Source organism: Lithohypha guttulata (assembly GCF_036872675.1).
Source record: "Lithohypha guttulata strain CCFEE 5908 chromosome Unknown scaffold_2, whole genome shotgun sequence".
In the NCBI taxonomy this organism is placed as follows: Eukaryota; Fungi; Ascomycota; class Eurotiomycetes; order Chaetothyriales; family Trichomeriaceae; genus Lithohypha; species Lithohypha guttulata.
Window position 1 is genome coordinate 3461653 of NW_027042751.1, and position 25859 is coordinate 3487511.

General features: G+C 49.4%; 11 protein-coding genes across 11 annotated transcripts; 6 read left to right on the top strand and 5 right to left on the bottom strand.

Moving 5' to 3' along the window:
- Positions 1 to 380: 380 nt before the first annotated feature.
- On the bottom strand, positions 381 to 1436 carry LTR64_003367 (uncharacterized protein; the record flags this gene model as incomplete). The annotated part of the gene is made up of 1 exon (XM_064897725.1): positions 381 to 1436. One exon carries the CDS (start codon positions 1434 to 1436, stop codon positions 381 to 383), a length of 1056 nt encoding a protein of 351 aa, XP_064756675.1.
- A 728-nt stretch (positions 1437 to 2164) lies between these two features.
- Positions 2165 to 4859, bottom strand: DCP2 (mRNA-decapping enzyme subunit 2; the record flags this gene model as incomplete). Its single annotated transcript, XM_064897726.1, has 2 exons — positions 2165 to 4794; positions 4844 to 4859. 2 exons carry the CDS (start codon positions 4857 to 4859, stop codon positions 2165 to 2167), a joined length of 2646 nt encoding a protein of 881 aa, XP_064756676.1.
- Positions 4860 to 5668: 809 nt separating this feature from the next.
- Positions 5669 to 6357, top strand: LTR64_003369 (uncharacterized protein; the record flags this gene model as incomplete). Its single annotated transcript, XM_064897727.1, is given in 2 exon segments — positions 5669 to 6310; positions 6328 to 6357. 2 exon segments carry the CDS (start codon positions 5669 to 5671, stop codon positions 6355 to 6357), a joined length of 672 nt encoding a protein of 223 aa, XP_064756677.1.
- A 1578-nt stretch (positions 6358 to 7935) lies between these two features.
- Positions 7936 to 9867, bottom strand: LTR64_003370 (uncharacterized protein; the record flags this gene model as incomplete). Its single annotated transcript, XM_064897728.1, has 1 exon — positions 7936 to 9867. One exon carries the CDS (start codon positions 9865 to 9867, stop codon positions 7936 to 7938), a length of 1932 nt encoding a protein of 643 aa, XP_064756678.1.
- Positions 9868 to 10211: 344 nt separating this feature from the next.
- Positions 10212 to 11963, top strand: cut15 (Importin subunit alpha-1; the record flags this gene model as incomplete). Its single annotated transcript, XM_064897729.1, has 3 exons — positions 10212 to 10442; positions 10491 to 11000; positions 11049 to 11963. The coding sequence occupies 3 exons, from the start codon at positions 10212 to 10214 to the stop codon at positions 11961 to 11963; spliced, it is 1656 nt and encodes a 551-aa protein (XP_064756679.1).
- A 670-nt stretch (positions 11964 to 12633) lies between these two features.
- On the bottom strand, positions 12634 to 13947 carry LTR64_003372 (uncharacterized protein; the record flags this gene model as incomplete). Its single annotated transcript, XM_064897730.1, has 1 exon — positions 12634 to 13947. One exon carries the CDS (start codon positions 13945 to 13947, stop codon positions 12634 to 12636), a length of 1314 nt encoding a protein of 437 aa, XP_064756680.1.
- Positions 13948 to 14376: 429 nt separating this feature from the next.
- LTR64_003373 (uncharacterized protein) lies at positions 14377 to 15351 on the top strand (the record flags this gene model as incomplete). Its single annotated transcript, XM_064897731.1, has 2 exons — positions 14377 to 14953; positions 14996 to 15351. The coding sequence occupies 2 exons, from the start codon at positions 14377 to 14379 to the stop codon at positions 15349 to 15351; spliced, it is 933 nt and encodes a 310-aa protein (XP_064756681.1).
- A 578-nt stretch (positions 15352 to 15929) lies between these two features.
- On the top strand, positions 15930 to 17225 carry LTR64_003374 (uncharacterized protein; the record flags this gene model as incomplete). Its single annotated transcript, XM_064897732.1, has 2 exons — positions 15930 to 16802; positions 16854 to 17225. The coding sequence occupies 2 exons, from the start codon at positions 15930 to 15932 to the stop codon at positions 17223 to 17225; spliced, it is 1245 nt and encodes a 414-aa protein (XP_064756682.1).
- A 367-nt stretch (positions 17226 to 17592) lies between these two features.
- On the bottom strand, positions 17593 to 19827 carry LTR64_003375 (uncharacterized protein; the record flags this gene model as incomplete). The annotated part of the gene is made up of 1 exon (XM_064897733.1): positions 17593 to 19827. One exon carries the CDS (start codon positions 19825 to 19827, stop codon positions 17593 to 17595), a length of 2235 nt encoding a protein of 744 aa, XP_064756683.1.
- An 810-nt stretch (positions 19828 to 20637) lies between these two features.
- Positions 20638 to 23745, top strand: UBA1 (E1 ubiquitin-activating protein; the record flags this gene model as incomplete). Its single annotated transcript, XM_064897734.1, has 1 exon — positions 20638 to 23745. One exon carries the CDS (start codon positions 20638 to 20640, stop codon positions 23743 to 23745), a length of 3108 nt encoding a protein of 1035 aa, XP_064756684.1.
- Positions 23746 to 24790: 1045 nt separating this feature from the next.
- Positions 24791 to 25736, top strand: ECM4 (S-glutathionyl-(chloro)hydroquinone reductase; the record flags this gene model as incomplete). Its single annotated transcript, XM_064897735.1, has 2 exons — positions 24791 to 24803; positions 24919 to 25736. The coding sequence occupies 2 exons, from the start codon at positions 24791 to 24793 to the stop codon at positions 25734 to 25736; spliced, it is 831 nt and encodes a 276-aa protein (XP_064756685.1).
- Positions 25737 to 25859: the final 123 nt, after the last annotated feature.

Genomic DNA, 25859 nt, shown 5'->3' on the forward strand with positions numbered 1-25859 from the left:
TCGAAGGTAACTGAACTCCAACTGAAAAGTTTTGAGCGGGTGTTCCTACCTTTAAGTATGCAGCTGTTGAGGACCTGTGCGCTAGCTTCTGTCAGAACAACTGCGTACCAAAATGCTCCGTCAGGCAACAGCTGTAAGAAACCAACTCAACCATTGCAAAGATGCGACAAAATGCTCAGCTCGCTTTCGTCGTTGACCTCGAGGCCTGCATGTCGCGTAATTGATCGTTGGCGGCATGTTCAGCTTGATCCTCCAGTATAACGGCGAGCCATCCTTACGAACTTCAGGAACCGTGGCTCCGTCCTTGCACTCACATAGACTGTCGTCGTGGTCCTAATTCGGTGCGTAGATCGAGTGAATCAATATAGTCCTCACCACCATTATTCATCATTCAAATCCACCTTCTCTCCCGTCTTTATTTTGCCGAAACAACTTTTCCATAGAGGACTTTCCTCGCCCATAAAATATCCTAAGTCGACATTGTCCATTCCTACACTCTCACCAATCGCCATGTTCTCCAACTGGCTGATGATGTTTTCCAATGCGAACGCTTTCCCAACTGCTTGCGTCGTTCCATTTGCTTCAAGCATGACATGCACAACATGGACATGAAAATGGTAGTAGGTGGGCTGATAGTGGATGTAGCATTTGATCTGATCCTCATCGACCAGCTCTCCCGCTAGCTTCGACGCAACACCGCTAGCAGCCTTGACAATTTCATTTCGCAGATGTTTTAGCCAGGGTACGTGTTTTTGCTTCAGACTTCTCAAGGAGTATAGGTCACGTCTCTCGACTAAGGCAAGTAGGTGTAAGCCAGTCGCTGTGCGTCGATCCCAGTTCAGATCTGGTAGGAGTAAGAAACCCTCACTATCGCTCTTTTGCTTGTCGTGAGACAGAGATATGCCAAAGTCTGAAGAACGATGAACCACATCCTCTTGTTCCGTGACGCCATCGAGGATATTGTAGATCCAGTCGAGTCGCTTCGGCGTACGCTGTGTCCGCTCGATCCACGGTCTGATATGCTGTGCATACACCTCGGGCGTCTCAATCACGTACCGTAGTTGCTGAGCCGTGTACTTCTTGATGTGTGCGTCCGTACATGGCCAGATAAGATTGATCTTCAAGCTATGCCGAGCGGGTGTAGCTTGGGTGTTAGACATATACCATCTGTAGATATCGTTGGCGCCAAGGTTGATCGTGTCACTCAGAGACTGGAGGAGAAGTGTTGCGGCGCCCGAATCCGATTCGAACGCTGCGCGCTCAAAAGTCAGTAAGCCGGGCTGATCTTTAATGCTGCCAAGCAGAGTAATACGTCGCCCATTCTGGTCGTGATTGAGAATGCGGGTTATTCGAAAGAGTGGCAGCAACGATTCTGCTTCGGATTTTGTTTCAGCACGTCGTTTTTGCTCTTCTAAGGAGGTGGAAGGCAAGGCCATTGCGAAGACCTGCTTCGCTCCAGCTATGAATCTTGCGATTGTCTCATTGACAACGCACGAGTGGAACAGAGGCGAGTTAGCAATGGTATCGAGTCGCGTAGTAAATTCGACTCGAAAGAAGTAGAAACATTCCTGAATTGTAATCGTGGTATAATGCCCGAAAATTTCGATCCAGCTTTTTTATTCAAGGACTCGTAGCAAGAAACGAACACAATCCGCCGCGATTGAACCACGGAAAACTGTTCATCAGCCAATAGGTAGGGTGAAATGGCGCTGTAAGCATCATGCAACAGTCCCTTTGCAGCGGGACCTGAATCTATAGAGCGAAGATATCTAAGTGGTACTGCATTCTTTCCAGTTCAGCGAATTTCCAGGCGACGTACCCCTCCCTAAGATGCCTACGAAGTCTCCCCGGATTAGGGTCGTGTTGTTCTTCGACATGGATCAGCTGCACTACTTGATTGTCCTCTACAAGCTGCATGCCAATCTAGGAGGGCAAAGACCACGAGCAGTGTTAGGTCAGCCGGTCAAGTGGAGTACATCTCTACAAGCGCTGCGTCCATCGGTATCTGAGAAATCGATTCTGGACGCAAGGTCCTGTCACATTAACAAGTGAGAGAAATGCTATATCAAAAATCCCTCTTCAATACTCTCAGCTTCAAAAGTGCACAATACAACCAAGCCGGGCACATGGACAACCACTAGAGATGCCGATATCCGAATTCATTCTATGATAGTCCCTTTAAATACTGCATCAAGAACGCTTTATCCTCAGCTCCTGTCTGGCGCTTTTCATGATGCGATCGTCCGGACATGCCGACCGAAGCCAGACTGCTTACTCTTGATCTCGGTGCACTGTCCACTTCCCCCGCTGCGATAGGGCTGATCAGTTGACTCGCAGAAGGTGGTGAAACGACTCTGTTGTCAGCGAACTCGTGATCCAAAATAAGCCCGAATGAGGCCTTTGGAGTAGCGTCTGGCTCAGGGGTGAGTTGTTTCGGAGCCGGAGTTTTGAGGAGTGACAGTAGTGCCTCTCTCTGCGGATCATGCACAGGCGATAGTAATTGCGAGGATGTACTAGCTGCAGTGGGGATCTTGATAGGACCTTGTGTATTGACAGCTTCGGGTGCATTGAGACTAGGCGAAAGCGGACCTTGTGAAAAAGCTGAGGGAAGGTCAATACAGGCTGTTTCACTCGTCATGGGCACTGGTATATTTCTTAGTGGCAGGTCCGAGGTTCTGGAAGTGTCATCACCATCTCTAGTCTGGGGACGTTTTAGGATCTGTGGCTGGAATGGCTTAGTCAACTCTTTTGGTGTTACTGGTCTTCGAGGAGAGTTTGTTTGCCTCTGTTGCTTCGTGTTACGTGGTGACCGCGGTTGCTTGCTACGGTCGTCTTGTCGCGAGATCGCCTTGATCGACGTCACTTGCTTGATATTGCCAGTCTTGTAATCGAACAACTTGCGCTCAGCTGGCGCAGGTTGCGTTCTAGATTCCTCCTCGAAGGTCGGGGCTCTAGCAATGGCTTCAAACTGTGGTTCGTCGATCGGCTGAGCCAGAGTGGCTGAAGTCGTTCCCACTCGCGACTTCGGTAGACCAGGCTTCGTAGCTTCAGGCGATGTGGCGTTTGACAAGGAGCGCAAGTTATCCTTCGTCCCTACTGCAGAGCGTGTTCTGCTCTCGTCTTCCGTGGTCGCTGAGAGCTCTACTGGTTCTGTCTGTGTATTGTTAAAAGATGCTGGACTTGGCACATCTGGAGTACGCGTGTGGACTTGATCTGTTCCAGAAGCAACAGCATGTCCAGGGTTGGGTGTGCTGGGCTTCTTTCCATCCTTAAGCAGATCCAAGAGTGGGTTGATAGTAAATGCAGGCTTTCGCTGCATATGTTCTAGTTGAATGGTAGGTGTCACCATAGCACTGGGATCCGGGGTCGAGACATTGGAGTTGCCTCTATCTATGGGCACTGGCCGCTCTGGAGCATTGCTTGAGGGTCGTTGCAAGAGCTGCAGCAAGTTACCACCTTGGTCAACAGGTGTAAAAACTCGAGGCGACACGCTCTTAGGGAATGGTTTCGATGTGAATGCCGCTAATAGATCCTGCTTGGCAGGTGGCAGTTGTGGTTGAACGGGTCTGTTTTGCGGAAGAGTAGGACCATTAAAAGCGTCCAGCAAGGACCTCGTGTGCTGACTGAGTTGTGGCAGGGCTGATGCTTTGGGAGCAGTAGGATGCATCTGTTGGTGTAGATCGAAGGCTGGAGGAGGGGACTGGATACTAGCCATGGCATGTGCATGGGAAGGACGTTCTGGAGAACGGGGTATTGTCGGTGGATTGATCTGCTCATGTGGTGTATGGAGGTCGTTACGTATCTGGGCAGCCGGGCCATTTCGCAGTAATGCCATGAGGGCGTTTGATTTCGCCGCTGCATCAAGGTTTGCTGTTACAGGCTGGGGAGTACGGCTCAGGTGGTGTAGAGGATCTGAAGCAGAGGGTGGACTGACTTCAGGCAAACTGCTTGGTATGGCGGGTGACATAGGCAATGTTTGTGTAGCAATCTGTAATGTATCTGTTTCATTGCTGGCAATTTCGGCGGTCACAGGCGGAGCTGCTCTTGAGCTTTGCCTGTTGTCTTTCCGTCTTTCAGCAGTGATAATCTTTTTGAGATCATGCATGAATGGTGCAACAACGTAGAACTTGTTCGCGTTCAGTACGAGATGTTGACCTGTCCCCTCAGTAGTGTTTGCTTTTTTCCTTTCAGTGGGAAGGTCGGCAAGTCTAAACCACTCGATCTTGCTGATCTCTTTCCTCGTCTGAGGCTCGAAGTGAGCATCCTTGGACACACCGCGGAAGACGAACATTTTCATGTTCTGGGATCTCATCGTCTTTTCAATGTGTTTGATTTTCCTGGGGTCCGACACCAGACCTGCGGCACGAATATCGAAACCAGTCTCCTCCCAAGCTTCCCTGATGGCACATTCCAGGTCATCTTCGTCCTTGTTGATTTTTCCACGAGGGAAGCTCCATGTCCCGCTCTTCTTCCAGCCTTTGACCAAAATAACTTCGTCCATTTTATCGTTCAAAAGTATAGCACCACGGACAGGTACTCTGTTCTTGTACTGCAAGAACTTCTCGAAAGCACCATCCAAATCGTGGACGTCCCAGTCGTGGAAGATGGGACATCGTGGTACTATTCTCTGAAAGAAGGTTTTTAAGGTCAAGGAAGGGAGCGAGGGATCAGCTGGGCGAACGAAGTCTTCGTAGAACCATTGAGCTTCCTCTATCTGAAAGCATATTCGCTCGAGGCTAACTAGCTCTTCGGCTGGTATGTTGACAATGAATCTGACGCACAGGTCATCGAGCCCTGAAGACAATCAGCACAGCACAGAGAGCTTGTATGTGAAATATCTCACAATCCTCTAGCTGCATGATCTTCGTGTATATGCAGTCTGGAATACCTGATCATATCCGTCCGGTCGAGTAAGAGAAGTGACTCCACAATCGAGTCGAAGTGTGACACTTGTCAGCTCAGACTGTAGAAAGTAATGATTGGGTGCAGTTGCAATCCAGGTTCTCGCGTTAATGACCGAGTCTAGATTTCGAGAAGATCAGTCGACATGTCCAATTGAGATCCACAAGGCTGTGCTAAGATTCGTGCGCCCTAGATTCGGAGAAGTGGTTGGTGTGAGAGGAAAACAGCGTAGTTCACGTTGGCAGTTGCTCGTATTCACACGCCTGAATGAACGCATCCACAACCCAGCCACGAAAGAGTGACTCAGCACGACCGAAAATGGGCAAGTGCACACCAGCCACACTCAGGCGTGGCGGTGCACAGTCCACCAAGTCACTCGTGGTTGCTGATTCGCTGTTTCAGGAACGCCTGCGTCTGCGTTTCGCGTCTCACGGGTTTCAAGGAAAAATGCTGGTGACTGATCGCCTGTCGTCTGCATATTGACGTATCAATTTGCGACGGGTGTTCGACTTGTTTCTGCCAGATAATTCCACGTCCAGCGTCTAGCTGGCCATCTACACGCTTAATTACTCTTGCAAGCTCTATATTTGTTCTTTGTTTTCGTCTCGCGCAAGGACCAACTCCGTCCCGCTTCAACTCTCACCGCGTTCATCAACTTCTGCCGCGGTTAGCCAACCACAGGCGCTATAAAGTCTCTCTGCACATCATTTGAGAGCACATCCATCAACATCCGCACACCCTATCTCTTACGTAAAGTACAGTCACGATGGCCTCTCTAGCTGCCAAATTCGTCGCTCGCAAGATCTTCGCCGAAACACCCATGGGCAAGAATAGCAATGCTGCTCCCGCTCAAGACCCCTACTTCGAGACTGTACCCGCAACGCGACTCGGCATAAAGACAACCAAGAAGGTGAAGAGAGCTCTTCCACCTGGCCTGACAGTACAAGAAGAACAGATCCTCAACAAGGCCAAGAAGCGCGCATACAGGCTGGATCTTAGTCTCTTCAGTCTGTGCGGCTTGAGGTTCGGCTGGAGCAGCGTCATTGGCCTTGTCCCTGCTATTGGCGACGTGGCCGATATGCTTCTTGCATTGATGGTCTTCCGGACGTGTTGCCAGGTCGACCCGCCATTGTCGACTTCAACCAAAACCAAAATGCAAATGAACATCGTCATCGATTTCGTCGTGGGCCTGATACCTTTCATCGGTGACATTGCCGATGCGGCGTATAAGTGCAACACCAAAAATGTCATCCTGCTGGAAGAAGAGCTGAGGGAGAGAGGAAAGAAGAGACTAAGACAGTCTGGACAGCAAATCCCAGTCGACTACAGCATGGCGGATGAGTTTGATTACCAGGCAGAAGACCATGTCCGCGCCGAAAGAGGAAACCCCCCGCAGTACTCTGAGCCGGTTCGTGGTGATTCCAGGCGCGATGGACGCAATCGACACGACGTTGAAGCTCAAAGAGGTGTGGCTCCACCGAGGCCTGCGAGGACCAGGTAGATCGGTGTACTGTGTGGACATCTCGTGGCTGCCAAGGAGTATCGGTAGTATTTCTTCTTACAGCATGTTTCGAGCTGGCGTTCTGTCAATAGTGTTTCATAGTGTCAATAAGCACATCCATTATGACATTAATCAAGTCAAAATAGAGTTGGTCTCTCATGTTTTAATATCCTGCTTCGTTCTTTGACAGCCATAGCAAAGTAGAGCGTCTAGGCTGCTACTCTGTATATTAGGCATAGAACACAACTTGCACCTCAACTGCTCTTCAGACCCATGGGCTGAAGGAACTTGTAGCTTTCCTACTGTCCTTACCACGTTCGCCATAATGCTAGGATACTTTTCTCCTTGTCCAGTAATGTACGTACTCATCAATGCATCGATGCTCGTCTGTCTCAAGCTCGCGGGTAGCTCTTCGACTCTTTCCGGGGCTTGGCATGCCTTTAAAGTGTCGTCCAAACACCCAAGATACATCTCCAGTTCTGTCTTGAATAGGTCTCGTAGCGGATAATTGAAATTTAATCCTTGCCAGGGACTAGGTCCATCACACAGGTCGGACGGAATGCCACCGCCTCGTCCCTTCGCTACTGACGCGAGAGTCAGTGCCGCTAGAGTGCTGTCGCTATGGGCCCAGATAATCGAGTCGCACAAGTTTTGTTTTGCGACCGCAACAAGTAAGCGTCGAAGAAGGAGTGTGGCTAGATCTGTCCGCGACGTCGCTGTACGTGTGCTTGTGATGATTGTGGTCAGGAGTTCAGAGTCAGTTTGTCCAACCGAAAGAGAAATCCCTAGAAGTTCTATATCTGACGCTATCCTTGAGTCATGTTCGAAGATCGAGTAGAGAGGTGTGGTTGGCAGGAAAGTATGCAGATCAAATACCTGTTTTGTATTCTCATACCACTTCTGCCCTGCCCCTGTGTTGCCCCATTTCTCGTCAACAGACAGATCAGTCCCAATGTGACAAACAACCAATTCATAGGCGGTTCGTCCCTGTTGGTTTAGTTGCTTTTTGATCTGTCTATCTAACACCTCTAGCAATACTAGTGAACTGACACCGCCAGAGAGAGGTAGCAGTAGACGTTTTTTTGACGATGAATTTACCGACGAAGTTTGACTCTGATTCTTGAAGCGATAGGTCTCCATACGCTTCAAGATCTTGCTGCTAATGTATTTTTTGAAGCATTCTTGGCAGAGGTGGCGCTTTCTGACTTCAAGGACTGCCGGGTTGCACTGACAGTCTGCGCATTGCAAAATGGCTGCGGGCATCTTGGACACGAATCGAGTGAGGAATACGCCAACATGATATTGAGTCTAAACTTTGAGTGCTGAGGGAGACACATCAACTTGAACTAGGAAAGCCCATGGAGCAGTCGCTTGAGTTGCCGTATTGAGAAGGGGGTGCAGATACTCGGTCAATTTTGTCGTGTTACTTTCACGATTCAGACGCATGTGCCTACCTACCTGCATGCAAATTGGAGCTCCCGACTCTGATCTGTGTTGCTTTGTGGACCACAGGAACTTCTTAGCTGTACCAGTCAACCGATATTCGTCTTGAACAAGCCGAATGTCCTCTCCCATTTATCCTTCACAATTGATCCATATTCAGAGTGTGCCTGAATTCCAAACTCCCTAATCATACATTCGAATGGTGTGGACGATATTGTGACTGCTGTTTCTTCGAGCTCGAGGCCCGACTTTTGGTGCTCAGTCTTTTTTTCTTCTAAGTCACCCCATAACACAAACAATTTCTCCTTCAATTGCCCGAACTCTTTATCGTTCGTTCTCAGATCGCAAGCCTCCATGTTTAGCAAATATTCAGCATCGCCTCCAGCAACCTGTAATAGCATCGTTGGTACTTCGCCATTGTCTAACTTCGAAGGAGTAGGATCTCGAACCATAAGGAAGAAATGCCATTCCCACTTCGCGACTCGATCCTCATCTCCATCTTCAGACTGAGCTGATTCGGGTGAGTCCCCCGAGCCTGCCACCTTTTCCGCGTCAGACATTGTCCGATCTGATTGTCGGTACGGTGCAGCAAAGTCCTCAAGCTTATCTGGAAAAAAGTCAACCACTTGTACCTCGCTTCTATATTTGCAGTTCTGAAACGGCATCTTGTAGGCGTTTCCTGCCGATGTGTTACGCTCGAGTTGTCGTGCGTCCATGATATCTGTTATTGTAGTCAAACCGACATTGATAGCCTCGCACCTAACGTGCTGGTTCGAGGTTGGTTTTGCTTGTGTAGTAGCCTCCAACCCTCTGTTTGCTTGCGCCTTTCTCTCTCTTTTCTTCTGGTTCTTGCTTTTTTTAGTGGGCGGCTGCCGCTCAGGCTCTACCTCTGCTGGTCGCTTCGACTTGAGCTCTCTAGACTGTGCTGTCTCTCTATATGCGCGTATCCTTGCCATTAGGCTCTTTGACGCTTCGTCTTTGGCCATCGTAGGATCGAAAAACTTGATTGCACTGCCTGAGCAACCTGCGCCTCTAAGATGGCCCTCGAGATATGCGCCACCTTTGTGCATCGCTATATGCACGTTCTTGATTCGCACCAGCGAACCTAGCTTGAACTGCTCGTTTTGAGCCAGATCTCGGACATGTTCAGCATAGCTGTCCCACAAATTAACAGTGATAGTCCTTCTACCACTAGGTCCTTGCCATCCATTCTTGTTCTTCTTTGCTTGCAAATACCCGAACTCATCACCGTCTTGACCTTCGGCTCCGTAGTCGTACAACAGATGGTGTTCTGTATAGTCGGATATTTTCAGCTCAACAGGTCTAGTAGTATAGAAACACCTCTCTACCTCTCCAAGGAGGTCGACAAACTGAGATCCAGAATGGCTAGGCGGATCAATGATATCTTTAACTAGTCGAAATTTCGAGGATTGTGTAACTCGAGGAGTACCTCCATTCGCCTTGATGATTGTCGCCTGGTCCAGAGCAGTACTCTTGGGTGGCCCACGTAGGGTGTTTCGATCTCTCATCTGCAGTAGTGATTTGGCATACTCGAACTCGCTAGGTGTGGGCCGAGGCCCCCGACCTGATCGACTATCAAGAACTGGTTCGTAGGGTTTTCTCAGTTCGACGTCAGCAAAGGCTGGATCTGTGCTGTCAAGAAGACTGAGGCCATTTATCACAACCCATGTAGATGCTGGACTGGTCAGACCCATCCACGTACCCTTTTTGTTGGATGTCTTTAGTCCTCGGAAAATCACAAGATCACCGATCTCATGGACTGCTGGAAACCGATATTTCTTCTTGTAGAACATCCTGGTTAGCATTCCATCATTGCCTAAATCTGTACAGTCGTTACAGCTCACATCCCACAGGTTGATCTTCATCGCAAGATCAGTCCCGTATGATTGGGCAGGTGGAAGGTAGTCGACACAAACACCCATGACATTGTACGGGGGCTCATCCCGACTGGCATACGCGTCGGCGACATTGATAAAGCTTGCTGGCACTCGTAGAGCCATGTCTCCGAGTTTTGTACCATGATTATAAATATCTCTATTATCTTGCACTTTCAAAGTTGGTAGCACGCGTATCTGCCAGGAACACGCGTTGAGTGAAATAGCCGGCCGCACCAAGCACGTGCCTGGCCAGATTAGCGTGGTCTTGGCTCCCGTGACTGCCTTTCGTGGCTGTTCAGGTTGCGGGCGCAACTCCCTCCATCTGCCAAAACAATTAATTTGAAGGCCACTATTCTTCTGCAAACTACCTGCTTCTTCGTTGGGGGTCTTCGATAGAAGGAGGCTATACAGAGCAGCTGTTACTATTCTAATCAAGTGCCAAACGTTTTAAGGAAGTTTCTGTCATCATGGCGGAGAGGTATATTCCAGAGCACCGACGTACACAATTCAAGGCGAAGGCTGCATTCAAGCCAGACGAACTGCGACGACGAAGAGAAGAACAGCAAGTCGAAATCCGACGGCAAAAGAGAGAAGAAAACCTAGCAAAGAGGAGAGGAATTCAGAGAGGTGATGGCGCTGTCGAAGCTGCTTTCACTGGTGCGGACAGTGATGACGAGGCGGGCAACATTGAAGGCGAAGTAGGTTGTGGTTTCAAAGTGACTGAGCATGAACTAACAGAGACACAGTTGAGCGTTGAGCTGCCTGAAATGGTGAAGGGTGTCTTCTCCGATCAGATCGATTCTCAAATTCAAGCCACAACCAAGTTCAGAAAACTCCTTAGCAAAGAACGAAATCCTCCTATCGAAAAGGTCATTGAGACTGGCGTCGTTAGTCGGTTTGTCGAATTCCTTCGGTCTCCTCACACCTTGGTGCAGTTTGAGGCCGCATGGGCATTGACAAACATTGCTTCTGGTTCAGCACAACAAACACAGGTCGTTATTGAGGCAGGTGCTGTTCCTATCTTTGTTGAGCTTCTGAGCAGCCCCGAACCAGATGTAAGAGAACAGGCTGTGTGGGCATTGGGTAACATCGCTGGTGACAGCCCAGCCTGCAGAGACTACGTATTGGCTCAAGGTGCTCTGAAGCCACTACTTGCTTTGATTGGAGACGGTCGAAAGCTGAGCATGCTTCGAAATGCCACCTGGACACTCAGCAATTTCTGCCGTGGAAAAACTCCTCAGCCTGACTGGCCAACTGTAGGTGTTACTGAAGAACAATTCAAGAACGCTACTGACCACTCCCAGATTCAGCCTGCCTTGCCTGTACTCGCTAAGCTCGTTTACATGCTTGACGACGAGGTTCTAATCGATGCCTGCTGGGCTATCTCATACCTATCTGACGGTTCGAACGACAAGATTCAAGCTGTGATTGAGGCTGGTATTCCACGAAGACTCGTCGAGCTGCTGATGCACGCCTCCACCTCGGTTCAGACCCCAGCGCTACGATCGGTCGGAAACATTGTGACTGGTGATGATGTTCAGACTCAGGTCATTATCAACTGCGGCGCATTGAATGCACTTCTCTCGCTGCTGAGCTCACAAAAAGATGGTATTCGAAAAGAGGCTTGCTGGACAATCTCAAACGTTACGGCAGGCAATTCCACACAAATTCAGTCGGTGGTAGATGCTGGTATCATTCCACCTCTCATCCAGTTGCTCTCGAATGGAGATTTCAAGACACGCAAGGAGGCCTGCTGGGCAATTTCAAACGCAACCAGTGGGGGTTTACAGAAACCAGAACAGATTCGCTACCTCGTCTCTCAAGGTTGCATCAAGCCGCTATGTGATCTTCTTGCATGTCCCGATAATAAGATTATTCAGGTCGCCCTTGATGGATTGGAGAACATCCTCAAGGTTGGCGAAATGGACAAGGAAGCTGCCAATCCTGGTGCTCCAGACGCTAATGTCAATCGATATGCACTCTTCATCGAAGAAGCTGGTGGTATGGAGAAGATTCATGACTGCCAGAACAATGCCAACGAGGAGATCTATATGAAAGCTTACAACATCATCGAGAAATACTTCTCTGATGAAGAGGATGCTGGTGCCGACATTGAAGAGGTTGCCCCTACAGCCAACGCTCAGGGCTATACTCTCAATGCTCAACAACCACAAGGACAATTCAACTTTGCCAACGGCAGTGACTCCATGGATATGTAATTTCTTCTCAGAAAGTTGATATGGACTTGTTCCAAGCACCACAAAACTTCCCACATCGAGCCGGGCCCTCTAGCGTTGAGGTGGCAGTCGAGAACGAACACAGCGTGATTGCCAATACCCTCGAGGACCTTCCCTGCCGATTCTTCCCACTACCATCGCGACGATACTACCACGTACGACCTATTGAAGATACCCAATCATGTACCACCCCCCCACATGTTTTCCGACATAAGCACAATGTTTCACACGAGCATTTGAATAGAGGCGTTGATAATGGAAATGGTTTATTGAGACAGCATGCAGATTATGCTGATGATGGATGGCAACAGTTTGACGCAGTGTGCAAATGGCAGGAGAGTGTTTGGTGAGGCAGCTTGAAGTCGCTGAGATGTTCTTTCATAAGCTACGACAGTGTTTAACTGTGATATTTGAAGCCAAAAAGAATACCAAAAACATTCCAAAATGATGTCTTCGGGACGCTTCTCTCGCCATGGATCTAATCTTTGCTAAGACAGCCACCTGAAATCCGTGTAGAACGAGCGTCGCCTTCGTGAATGTGCAAGGCATACCACGTCCATGAACGGGTCAGCCTGTGATCTAAGTACACAAGCTAAAGCTATTGATTGGTCATACTACATGAAGTTTTGTAGAAACCTCCGAACAACAACGACTAGTCGAGGTTAATTGTCTCAGCCTGCTTGTGCTTCGGCGGCCGACCTCTTTTCTTGGGCGCTGGCGCGGGTGCTGTCATCGCACTCAAAACTGCACCTTCCACGCCCGCACCCTCCTCCTTGATCCGCACTTCGGGACTACTTGGTCCCTCAGCACTGTCCTGAATCATTTCGTCATCTCCCTCAGCATCGGAGGAACTAGTCTCGCTGTCGTCAGCTGCGACCGCGGCATCACTACCAGCTGCGGCCTTTGTGGCTCGCAGTCGCTCCTGCCGCTTCCGTCGTGCTCGCTCCCTATCTCGTCCTTTCAGGCGTGTTCGCAGTTCGATGCCGGGACTACTCATCCGATTCAGCCATTCGTCGTTGTCGAGTGCGCTGCGTAGCTGGGTGTGAGTGGCGCCGTCGGCATTCGTGAAGAGTTTGGTGTTCCCTGCTAGACTCTGCTCGAATACTTCGTCCTCCTTTTCGATCCATTCGTACCTTTTCCACTTCTCATTTTGGATATCCCGTAACAATCGTGCATTAAGATTAAGATTTCTATCCTTCGCATCCTCTCTCGAGGTATCTTTAATTTTCATCTCGATAGCTTTGGTTTCTAGCTTTACCTTACTGTCTGGATCCTGCTGTTGTTGTTGCTGTCGTGACGGTTCGGCCTTCGTTTTCGAAGCACTTTCGATTCGGCGCTTGGCTTCTTCTTGGGCGTCGATGTGGTGGAGTTGTGGCCGGAGTTGGACTACGGCGTCTAGGTGTCGAAGGCGTATCTGGTTAGACTGACGGTTGAGGTTGGCGAGCATGTAGACCGGGTCACGGTCTGTTGAGGTGGAAATTTTGCCGCCTAATGTTTGTGTTCGGAGGGCTGTGTCACGTAGATGAGACTCTTCGTCGTCCAGATTGGTGCCGTGAGGTGGTGCATTCAAGGCGTTTTGCGCAAAACCACCGCTAAGTCCGTGGCCGGTGTATGGGTTTGCGACTTGTGAATCGTGCATTGCACGACCTAGTGAAGTGCCCAAGGGAGTGTTGTAGTTGTCTGTGGTAAGTATAGGGACGTCGACTTCGACGATACCCGTTGATGGTTTTATCCGGAAAGAGCTTGGACGTTGCGAACGGGCCGTGTTGTATGGTTTCGAGGATGGCCTATGAGCTGGATATTGAAGTACGTAGTATTTTGGCTGTTTTTGCGGCATTACGGAAGAGCTGGCATCAGGGCCTCGAGGCTCGCCTGTGTTTGTTTTGTCTATCGCTGGTGGAAGAGGAGGGGACGAAATGTAAACATCGTACGAGGCTATGACTGGATCGTCCTCGTCTGGTGGCATCTTGTCCTTACTGTCGCTCTTACCCACCACTTTTGGACCCTCACGAGAAGTCCTAGATGAGAACTGTTCGTCGAAAAAATTAGCAGACACAGTATCTGATTTGTCACCTCGCGAAGAAAGGGTATTGTATTTTTGTATATTCACATAAGTGAAGAACAAATTCACGACCAAACGAAGCAAAATATATGTTTTTGAGTTTAAGCACTTCTTAGTGATAGGCTAATCCTGAACTAGTGGAAGATCTAGCCTGGTTAGTCAATAGTGCCGTGTCTTCACTTCCGAGTCCGGGTGTGTTCAGCTCATGTCTGAGTTGTACATACTGGTTCTGGGTTCACCTTCGTAGTTCTCGGTCAGGTACAACAATAGACAAGGATGGCGCGTCAAAGTTCTCATTGCTCCCTAAGGAGCTGACAGCCCTAGCTAGCAACAATGGTCATGGATATGACCGGTCCAGCTCCAACTCTACAACTTGACATGTCAATCACGAACGACCTACACATCAAAGGCTTCGAGACACTTGGTGGGCAGATCTTCTACTACAGGCCAAACACAAGCTCAGACCAGCAAAACATGAAAAAGACATCTTCACCTGACCTCATTATAATCTGCTCATGGCTCTACGCGCGTCAAAGGCACATCGCACAGTATTCGGAAACCTATCGTCGAATCTACCCTCAGTCACGAATCCTGCTTCTGAAACAAGATGGTCCCGATCTCATATGGCGACCGAATGCTTGGCAAATGCAGGAAATGAAGCCAGCCGTCAAAGTCATCAAGGAACTCGAAGCTGGCGCCAAAGGAAGACCATCGATATTGTTACACAGCTTTTCTAACGGAGGTGCCTTCACTAGCTGTCAGCTGGCTGATGCATACGCCCTGCACTGTGCAGGCGAATTGCTTCCGATCTCGGCGGTGGTCATCGATAGTGCGCCAAGTATCCCCACCGCACGTGTAGGCTGGACTGCAATGTCGCAAGGCTTTCCCCCGTCCCTACCTGCACCGGTCCGTATGTTAGGTGGCGCATTAATGTATGGTTGTATGTCAACAGTCGGCACCTTAGGGAGGCTGGCGGGCATTGAAGGCTCAATGACCGGGTTGCGACGGAAGCTGAACGATTCTGCTGGGTCGTTTATGCAGGAAGGCCTGAAACGAGTCTATATATACTCGGATACCGATGAGTTGGTGCCCTGGACTCACGTTGAAGCTCACGCGCAAGAAGCGAAAGAGGTCTTGAGGTCGAACAGAGGCGAAGAAGCTGCCAAGCTGGTACAGCTGGAGAAGTTTGTAGGAAGCAAGCATGTGGCCCATGCAGTAATGGATGGGGAGCGTTATTGGAACATCGTCCAGCAGTTGTGGGAAGGCTTGGAGGCCACAGAACAGCCTCAGCATAAAGAAAAACCGTAAAAGTTGTACGCAAGAAGCAAGTCAAATTGTGCTTTCGAGTCGAGCTCTTGTCAAGATGACCGCCCCAGCCTAACGTATCCTAGCTTGGCATAGCACACTTCGGCCTCAGACCTCTCAGTCTGTTTGCGATGAACCGATTCCACGTTTACTCCGTGTTGAGGATCAAACAAGCACAGTCGCATCATGTCGAATGGCTCTCAGTCCTCTACTTCTGGTATTGGGGAACAAGTCATGCTTGGTTAATTGTGCTGGTTGATGTGCTCCGCAGCAAGGGTGAGTGTGAGATGGAACGTCCACGGGCTGTGTTGATTACCTTGTGTCGCATGGGACTTCTGAACTATCAGTCAGCCTCAGCGGAGAGAACAAAATGTATAACAGATCGCTACATTGTCATGCCGTGGCGCAACGAGTCGACAACCATATGCGTCTACCTCTGTATGACCCATTGGAGTGCCTGTGGGTCGTGCTCGCGAGTCACGTTTGTCCTCCCTTCACGTATATAGATGTGAAGCTTCTTTGCTTCCATCTCTTGCCGCCCATGCCTCACGCGATTTGAAATCTGCTATCAATTGACCATGATGGATAAATGTCAAATCCAGCGACCTTTGAAGATCTCGTCGTCGCTTGTAAGAAGAGGTTACGACCGAATCCGGACAAGGGAGTTCGAGGATGTCAGCAAACATCTGTTCTCTGCACAGGGCCAGCCACCGTCACTGCAGATACTTCAGCAGCCGGCAGCAATCGACTCGGCTCTTGATGCACACAAGCATGCACCAACGGATACAAGATCGACCCTTCCATACGATGAGGATCTCACAAAGATAGACACATCCGACAAACTGTCGGTTGGGCACGATCCCAGTTCGTCAACGTGGACGTTCGTTGAAGTCGTGGATGCAGACCAATTGAACACAGTGCTACCGCATAACAAAAGACGCTTAATGATACGTCTACAGCAGGAGCATTCTTTCGCGCGTCTATCCATCACAGAAGCTCTGTACAACAGTCTTTGCGCAGAACTACAGATCTTTGACGCTCTGCGTGATGTACTGATGCATTTCGGCGTGCGTGCAAGGGAAGTCGAAATCGCACCTCAACGTATGAGATGGCAGACGCTGAAAGACAGCAGCAGCAGCAAGGACGAAGCCCACCGAGGCTGGGAGTGTGCTTACTGCCTGAGGTACCTACAGCCGAATCACCGCTCTTCGGGTCAACCTTGGTCACTCAGGCAATTCACCGTCTATAATAAAGTGCAGCTCTCTGATGTTCGATCAACGTGGCTATTTGTGTCTGCTCCAGAGGACGTCGTTGGCGGCATCAACAGTACGTTACCCGAGAAAGAATACGACATTTGTTTGACAGATGTCGAAACACATTGCTCAATCTCAATGACCACAATGGCATTCTGGAGATCATATGTGGTCTATTTGTCGAAGGTTGTTGAAGAATATGTATGTAAGCCATATTCGACTTCCCTCATCACTGTACTAACATAACACCAGACCGGCAAAGTGAGCTTCGCCAACCCTGCCGGCTGCCACATCATAGATGTAGCAAAAGAGGGTATGTTGGTGCAATTGAAGCACATCGATGATGACATAGTGGACGCCGTTTTGGCACTGGAGGTCAACATTGACCAGATGAAGTCGTTGTTAATGATGTGGAAGCGATGTGGTGTTCACGTTGGCACCAAGGATGATTCGAGCTCGGTTACACCAACGATGCACGAGGTTATGTTGGACGTTGAGGCTATACTTAGACAGCTTCGTTCTTTGCGGGACAAAGTCGCGACTTGCACCTTCTTAGCCTCACGTTTCGCAGAACTAGGATCCGGGACCTCTCTGAAAGAGAATGGCGAAGATCTATGCAAGTAGGTGGTGCTGAGACCCGTCAGAGCGAATGATACCTACCTCGGCCACACTCAAGGATTATGATCATCAACTGCTGGCATCCGAACACGTTACCGCCGGACTAAATCACCAAGTCCACCCGCAAGTTCGCCAGGATGCAGTGGAACCCTCTTCACATGCTCAGGTGCTCGACTTCTTGCAGTCTTAACTGACGTGTTATAAGGAGCAAGCAATGTTCAAAGAACTGGGAGGCTGGTTGATATTGAAGGTCAAGGCGCAGAGTGGACGTCAGTCGTGCGAGAAAACTCTCTAGCAGGCGATATGGCGCACACAGTTTATAGAGCACATGAAGAACATTCGAGCTTTTCACTATTGAACGAAGGCTTCATACTCAATCGTCTTCCGCATTAATTAGTGCATCTTCGAACACCTCGTCCTCGGTGTCAGTTGCCAGGGAGTCGAGTTTCATCAGCAAGCGATCCAGCGTGCGTGTTTTCACAGGCTCAAACATATCGTCTGTTCCAGAAGTTAATGCTATGCCCGCAATACCTGAGCTCAGATCTCTTGATTCGTACTGCTTGTCCGCCTCTCTCATCTGTGTTACCAGCTCGTGCACCCGGCTAGCCAACGTGCTGTTAGTCCTGGACAGTTCTGCCATTAGATCTTGCTCTTCCTTTGCATATTGTGGCAAAGCATTCGGTATTTCCTCATCCAGCTGAAGATCAAGGCTTTGCCTGACAGCTTGTAAGCGCCGGAACAAAGCGACGAAATGGTCGATGGTATTGAGCAAGCTGCGAAGGGCGTTGATGTAGGCCTCGTTGCTCAGAAGAAGGGAATGATATAGTGCCTCGAGGTATCTTCGATGAGCGATAGCAATAATTCTTGGGTCATCTCTGCGGCGTGAGTTCACCGACTCAGTTGATTCACGCATAGCACAAAGTTTGGAAGAGGCCGTCGTTGGCCTTGAGGACGGTTGTGATGAGGTTGGGCGAGTAGTTGGGGTTGACCATAGCCAAGACTGCAGCTGGTTCCAATTCTTGTCTAAGACCTCGCCATGGAAGTAAGAGGAGGTTTCTGATAGAAGGAACAGAACTTGACTGGCGCATGCCCAGTGAGTACGCATACTTCGGTTCCTTGTATCCTCACGTGCACTTCGTCTTTGCACCTGCTGCTGGCTCTTTCTCGTAGTGCTCAATGAGGCAGTGGGTATTGTCCGATACCTGCGATATGCTGGTATTGCCCATAGCTTGGCAAGTTGTGCTTCAGCACGGCGCAGAGACACCAGGTACGCATTCAGCGTCGAGTACCGCTGCAGATCTGAAGACGAGACAAAGATGTGCAACGGGGAATCGTTGGGTAGTTCTAGGACTAGACTCGCTGGTCTGGGTAGCAAGGTGCTGATAGGCAGTGAGGACGAACTCATCTTCAGACGTAGCCAGGAAGAGGCTTTCTCGCGTAAAGGATCGTCAAATTCATGGTCCGAAAGAAAGGTAGATAGTTCCGACCAGGTCTTGCTGAGGGCATTTGACACGTCAGCCTCGTTGAACGTCAAGAATTCGAGCCCGCTTGGCTTTCGTGCTGCTTTCGACGTGGCTGTTGTTGCTTGGCTAGCGACCAGACATTCTTCTGCCTGCTTGATCAGAGATGCAGAGAATTCACCTTTTCGAAGTAGTACATAATCGTGAGCAATGGTTAGAAAATCGAGGATCATGTTCATAGGCAGCAAATGGGACAAAGCAGCCTGCGAGATGGCGTCGTTGATAGATTCGATGGCATGCGTGATAGCGTTAGGCTGTAAAGGATAGGAAAGCGCCTTGATCTGGTTCAGTGATGCTGGCATCAAGATAGTACACATGTTGCTAGAGGTGCGGTTGTGCTGAGGGCCAGACCAAAGCCGAGACTTGATCTGATTAAGAGTCTTGCCAACTGCTAGAATGGCATCTGCAACACCTGTAGTAATGAAGTATGGAATTAAACTGGGTTGTAAGATATACTCTATATCGTTGTTGGCCTGCACTGAATGGATCATAAAATCAGCTGCACCAAAGTTTGGCAACTGTCCATAGAGCAGCCAGGGGGTAAGACTCTGCACCCATGCCTGCTGAGCGGTTATTAGAAGGTCCCCCGACAAATCCTTGATGTCCGTGTAGCCAGTTTGGCCTTCCTTGTGCAGAAAAGCAAACAATTTGGCTGCGGAACAAGGTAGGGAGGTAGGCGACTGTAAAAGCTGCATCAATTTTGAGAGCCAACGGAGTGGTCTGGCCCATGGCTGGAATTCAGTCACAATTGTGCTCAACGGAACGATCTTGTATGCGCCAACATATTGGGCGTCTTCCTGGAGAATCAAGGTTTCAACATCCACGACCTTTTTAACAAACCTTCGCAAGTGGCATGTAGCTATGCGATTGGTGACAGCTCGACAGGTAGGAGAGGGATGGGAACTGGACAGGGTGGATGTTGCTTCCCTTAGTCTACTGTGCAAGTCAGCAAGCTCTGCCAATGTTTGCAACATTTCTCGCTCCGCTGGCGAGGTGTGTTTCCTCAAAGAGTCATCGTCCTCTGCTTTCAAGTCATCCCATATAGGAGAGGACAAGCCAGCCAGGGAGAGCAGAATCTCATGCAGCATGGCTGGAAAGATGACAGGGTCGCAGCCTGAGGAGTTTCCAGCATTACTAATTCGAGGGATCTCTGCTTGTGGGATACAATCTTAGAACTCGATGGACATTGAAGTCTGATTCCAGTATCTCGAAGCAAGTAATGGTGTGCAGGAGGACGCTTCGAGCTTTAGGGAAGCCTCAACCAACTTGAACTCAACGCGTTCCGACGCGTCTGCAAAAATCGACGCGAAATGGTCAATGGGCATGCACGACGATCGGTCTTTCTTTTCGTGAGTGGAAGCAAAGGTCTGATCGCGCCTACCGTTTTGACGCGTTCCAGTATTGTTCTGTAGTCACGTTGAAGTCGTCAGTGTTGCTTTCGTTTCTAGGCAGAAAGGACAAAAAAATAGGAACCTATAGGCGGCTACAACCCCAGCGAATTAGCTGCTGGTTGTTCTCCTTTGAACCACGCCAGCTTCGCGAATCTTCTTTCACAATCACTACTCAAGCTAAAGCCAGGCATATCTGTTCCTTTACTGCGATTAAGTACACTTACGGCAGCCCCTGCAAGTACTAGTATTCCCAGAGCACACTTTTGCAGGCACTCGTCGCTACACTTTTGCTCTTACAAATCCGCAGTCAAGGCTGTGCTCAAGTCTACGCTACGTCACTTATCCATTTCATACCACTTAAGAACTTCCCAATCCTCCATCGCCGGTCTTGCGTGAGGCAAGGCCACCGTCACCATTTCACCTCACGCCGAACCAGAACTTTCTCTTCGGGCTGGTACCAAGAGAAAAGCGTCGTCTGAAGATTTAGCACAACCCGAAAAGAAAAAGATGAATACTCAAGGCGACGCAGTAATGGAGGTGGACCAGCCAGAGGCTGCCATCGAGCAACTAAAGAATGGCGAGATAGATGAGTCGCTGTACAGCAGACAGCTGTACGTGCTTGGTCATGAGGCCATGAAGCGCATGGGTTCATCAAACATCCTCATAAGCGGACTGAAAGGTTTGGGCGTAGAGATCGCAAAGAACATTGCTCTCGCTGGTGTCAAGTCTCTGACCCTACACGATCCACATCCTGCTGCCATTGCTGATCTTTCCTCCCAATTCTTCTTGCATCCTGAGGATGTTGGTAAATCGAGAGCCCAGGTCACTGCTCCCAGAGTCGCCGAATTGAACTCCTACACTCCAGTGTCTGTCCACGAATCGCAGTCCCTCACAGACGATCTATCACAATTGAAGAACTATCAGGTCGTCGTCCTAACGAACACCCCCCTAAAAGAGCAATTGAAAATCGCAGACTTCTGTCACCAGAATGGAATCTACCTTACCGTCGCAGATACCTTCGGTCTGTTCGGTTACATCTTCAACGATTTCGGCAAGAATTTTACAATTGGTGACGCCACCGGTGAGAACCCAATAAGTGGCATAATCGCAGACATAGACGATTCTGGTCTGGTGTCGGCTTTAGACGAGACCAGACACGGCCTCGAAGACGGCGACTTTATCGAATTTGCTGAGATCAAGGGTATGGATGGGTTGAATGCTGCTCCCCCTCGAAAGATTACCGTCAAGGGCCCCTACAGTTTCTCCATCGGTGACGTATCCGGACTGGGCAAATATCAGGGAGGTGGCCTTTTCTCTCAAGTCAAGATGCCCAAGATCCTGGACTTCCAACCACTATCGGAACAGCTGAAGAGCCCTGAACTTATGATCTCAGACTTTGCGAAGTTTGACCGACCACAACAGCTGCATGTCGGTATCCAAGCACTGCACGCCTTTGCTGAGCAGAATGGAGGACAAATGCCTAGACCGCACAACGACGCCGATGCGAAAACTGTTCTCGACCTTGCCAATAAGGTTGCCAAAGAAGCAGGCATCGAAGTCGAATTCGATAGCAAAGTCATCACCGAGCTCAGCTACCAGGCGCGAGGTGATCTCAGTCCAATGGCTGCCTTTTTTGGTGGCTTAACAGCTCAAGAGGTCCTAAAGGCAGTGTCAGGAAAATTTACTCCCGTCAGACAATGGATGTATTTCGATTCGCTCGAGTCAATTCCCTCATCGGTCGCGCGTTCAGAAGAACTTTGCCAGCCTCAGAACTCCCGTTACGATGGTCAGATTGCCGTTTTTGGACGCGAATTCCAAGACAAGATCTCTAATGTCCGCAACTTCTTGGTCGGCTGTGGAGCCATTGGCTGTGAAATGCTCAAGAACTATGCTATGATTGGTCTTGGTTCTGGTCCGAACGGTCACATCACTGCCACTGACAACGATTCTATCGAAAAGAGCAATCTCAATCGACAGTTCCTTTTCCGACCAAAAGACGTGGGCAAGCAGAAGAGCGATTGTGCTGCTGCAGCAGTACAAGCTATGAACCCCGATCTCAAGGGTAAGATCACGACCATGACAGATCGTATAGGCCCGGACTCTGAAGATGTCTTCGACGAAAATTTCTGGGCCGAGTTGGACTTCGTGACAAATGCTTTGGACAACGTCGAGGCCAGAACATACGTTGATCGTCGTTGTGTCTTCTTCATGAAGCCATTGCTAGAAAGTGGCACCCTTGGCACCAAGGGCAATACACAAGTCGTTCTGCCTCGCCTCACAGAATCCTATTCTAGCTCACAGGACCCACCAGAGCAGTCATTCCCCATGTGCACTTTACGCAGCTTCCCCAACAAGATCGAACACACCATCGCCTGGGCAAGGGACTTGTTCCAGTCGTACTTTGTTGGGCCACCTGAGGTCGTTAATCTCTACCTGACACAACCTGACTACATCAACACCACACTCAAGCAGCAGGGCAATGAGAAGCAGATACTCGACAGTCTAAAGGACTTCTTGGTCTCGGATAAACCATCGGACTATAATGATTGTATCGCCTGGGCGCGCATGCAATTCGAAAAACAATACAACAACGCTATCCAGCAATTGCTCTACAACTTCCCCAACGACGCAAAGACGTCGTCGGGAGCCGATTTTTGGTCAGGTCCGAAACGATGCCCAACGCCACTTAAATTCAGCACTTCTGATGAGACACATATGGGCTTTGTCATTCATGCCGCGGCTCTGCACGCCTATAATTTCAACATCAAGGTGCCACAGCTGTCTCCCAAGGACTATGCAAAGGTCATGGACAGCATGATGATCCCCGAATTTAGGCCTGATGCCAACGTGAAGATTCAGGCTGACGAAAAGGAGCCCGATCCTAATGCCAACCAACCCGCTTTTGACGACCAAGACGAGTTGAACAAGATCATTACTTCTCTACCAAATCCGAAATCAATGCCAGGGTTTCGACTAAATGTAGTTGAATTCGAGAAGGACGACGACTCGAACCACCACATCGATTTTATCACTGCGGCAAGTAATTTGAGAGCCATGAACTACGGCATCACACTCGCAGACCGACACAAGACCAAATTTATTGCAGGAAAAATCATTCCGGCAATTGCCACCACGACAGCGTTGGTTACAGGTCTTGTAATCTTGGAGCTCTACAAGATTGTCGATGGCAAGGACGACATCGAACAGTACAAGAACGGTTTCATCAATCTAGCTTTGCCCTTCTTTGGGTTCAGCGAACCTATCGCAAGTCCCAAGGGCACATACAAAGGCAAGAATGGAGATGTCACAGTTGACAAGCTTTGGGACAGATTCGAGGTCGACGACATCACGCTCACGGAGTTCCTCAAACACTTTGAAGAACTTGGTTTGTCGATCACCATGGTCAGCTCCGGTGTCAGTCTACTATATGCAAGCTTCTACCCACCAAGCAAGACGAAGGATAGGATGCCATTGAAGATGAGCAAGCTGGTCGAGACAATAAGTAAAAAGCCTATCCCAGAACATCAAAAGAACGTTATTTTCGAGATCACAGCTGAGGATGCCACGGAAGAAGACGTTGAAGTACCCTATGTTATGGTCAAATACAGAAAGTAGATGGCAGCGAATATGCTGGGTGATAGTGCGAGTGGTATTATTTTCCGTATGGCAGGCGTGCGAGCGAGCGATTGTCGCATGGGATAGAGAGCGAAGTCTTTCCAAGTGGAAGCGCAATTCATAGACAAGTAGACTTGGCGACCTGAGTATCGTAATCGAGGTCTTAGGCGACTCTTCATCCATTAGCGCCCAAACACCACATATTACCAAGCCGAAGAAGTGAATTGTCCACGGTTTGTCAACTCCTGATTGCTCATGTTCGAGTAAGCAGCCGAAGGTCCACGTTTGCCACTTTAGCATCGTGACCTCACTACTGGTGCAATTGCTTCCCCACACCTAATTACCCATGCTGCATTTGGCTTTGAAAGCATTACCTGAAACAGAAATATTTCGATACATATAATCAGAGCCATAAGTCTTGCTTGCTGTGGGATTGCCTCGTTCTGCAGAGCTTTGGTTCATGTTCAAAGTGCACATCGCATCAAGACCCGTCCTTCGCGCATCACTACTCTTGAATCACATCAGTGCAAGACCAGTGCCATTATCTTCCTCAACTAGAAGGTATCTCACCTCATCACAGGTCAACAAAGCCATGGTATGATGAACCGACCCACTTCTAAAGTCCTTGTGCTGGGCTTCTCCTTGCTGCTCTTGCGAGCTGTGGCTGTGCCAGCCCGCCCTCAAACTCTTTGCTAACACGGGACACGTGCCCCTACAGGACAAAGCACCTGATTCAGGTTCTATCACGTCTTATGCTGGGAAAGACGGCGAGTTCAAGCGACAGCAGTCTAAATTTCGCAACTTTATCTCCAAAGAGCCAGGTGCCGAGTTTCCTCCGGAGAAGGGAAGGTATCATCTCTATGTCAGCTATGCGTGTCCTTGGGGTGAGTTAAAGTCAGGAAATTCTGGTCGACAAGCCAGTGCCCACGTCAAACCAAGATTATAGGTAGAAGCTGACTGAGTGTTGCCAGCACACCGAGCCTTGATTGTCCGGAAATTGAAGGGGCTTGAGGACATCATCCCATTCACAAGTGTACATTGGCACATGGGAGAGAAAGGTAAGATCACAAGCGTAGCAGACGCTGCCCGACGGGAATATGGCAGAGGAACGTCGTACCACCCGCTTGCGTTCGCCCTATATCGAGGATGTCAAGACTAACATGCCCCTCACAGGCTGGCGATTCAAGCAAGACGACGAAGATGACGTTCCAGGCGAGAACGTAACCAAAGACCCTCTACACCCAGAATTTTCGCATCTCCGCGAGCTATACTTCAAAGCCGACAAGGACTACTCCGGCCGCTTCACCGTCCCCACCCTCTGGGACAAGAAGAATGAAACCGTAGTCAGCAACGAATCCGCCGAGATCATCCGCATGTTCTACACCGAATTCGACGACCTCCTACCAGAGAAATACCGAACTCCCAACGTCGACCTCTTCCCCAAAAATCTCCAGAGCACAATCGAAGAAGCCAACGACTGGACCTACAACGACATCAACAACGGCGTCTACAAATCCGGCTTCGCGAGCTCCCAAGAAGCCTACGAGAAAAACGTCCAAACACTATTCAAATCCCTCGACCGCGTTGAAGAACACCTCTCCACCTCGCCAGGTCCCTTCTACCACGGCGACAAAATCACCGAAGCAGATGTCAGACTATTCACGACCATCATCCGCTTCGACGTCGTCTACGTCCAGCACTTCAAGTGTAATATCCGCGATATCAGGTCGGGATATCCGGCTATTCACCGCTGGGTCAAGAACCTGTACTGGAACGTGGAGGCTTTTGGACCTTTGACGACACAGTTTGAGCATATAAAACGACATTATACGAGGAGTCATGGTCAGATTAACCCGTATGCGATTACGCCGTTTGGACCGGTGCCAGATATTCTGCCTATTGGTGAGGAGGTTCCTGCTGCGGAGGTGTTGAGGAAGGAGAGGGGTCAGGCTGTGCGTACTGAGAAGATGCAGAGTCAGGTTCAGGGTTGAGAAGAAGAAAGAGAAGTCCCATGATTATGCAGAAGGTGCTAAGAGTCAAGATGTGATACGTAGTGTATTCCAATATTGATCTATTGACGCTCTATGAGAAAAGAATCCAAGCTAAGTACTATA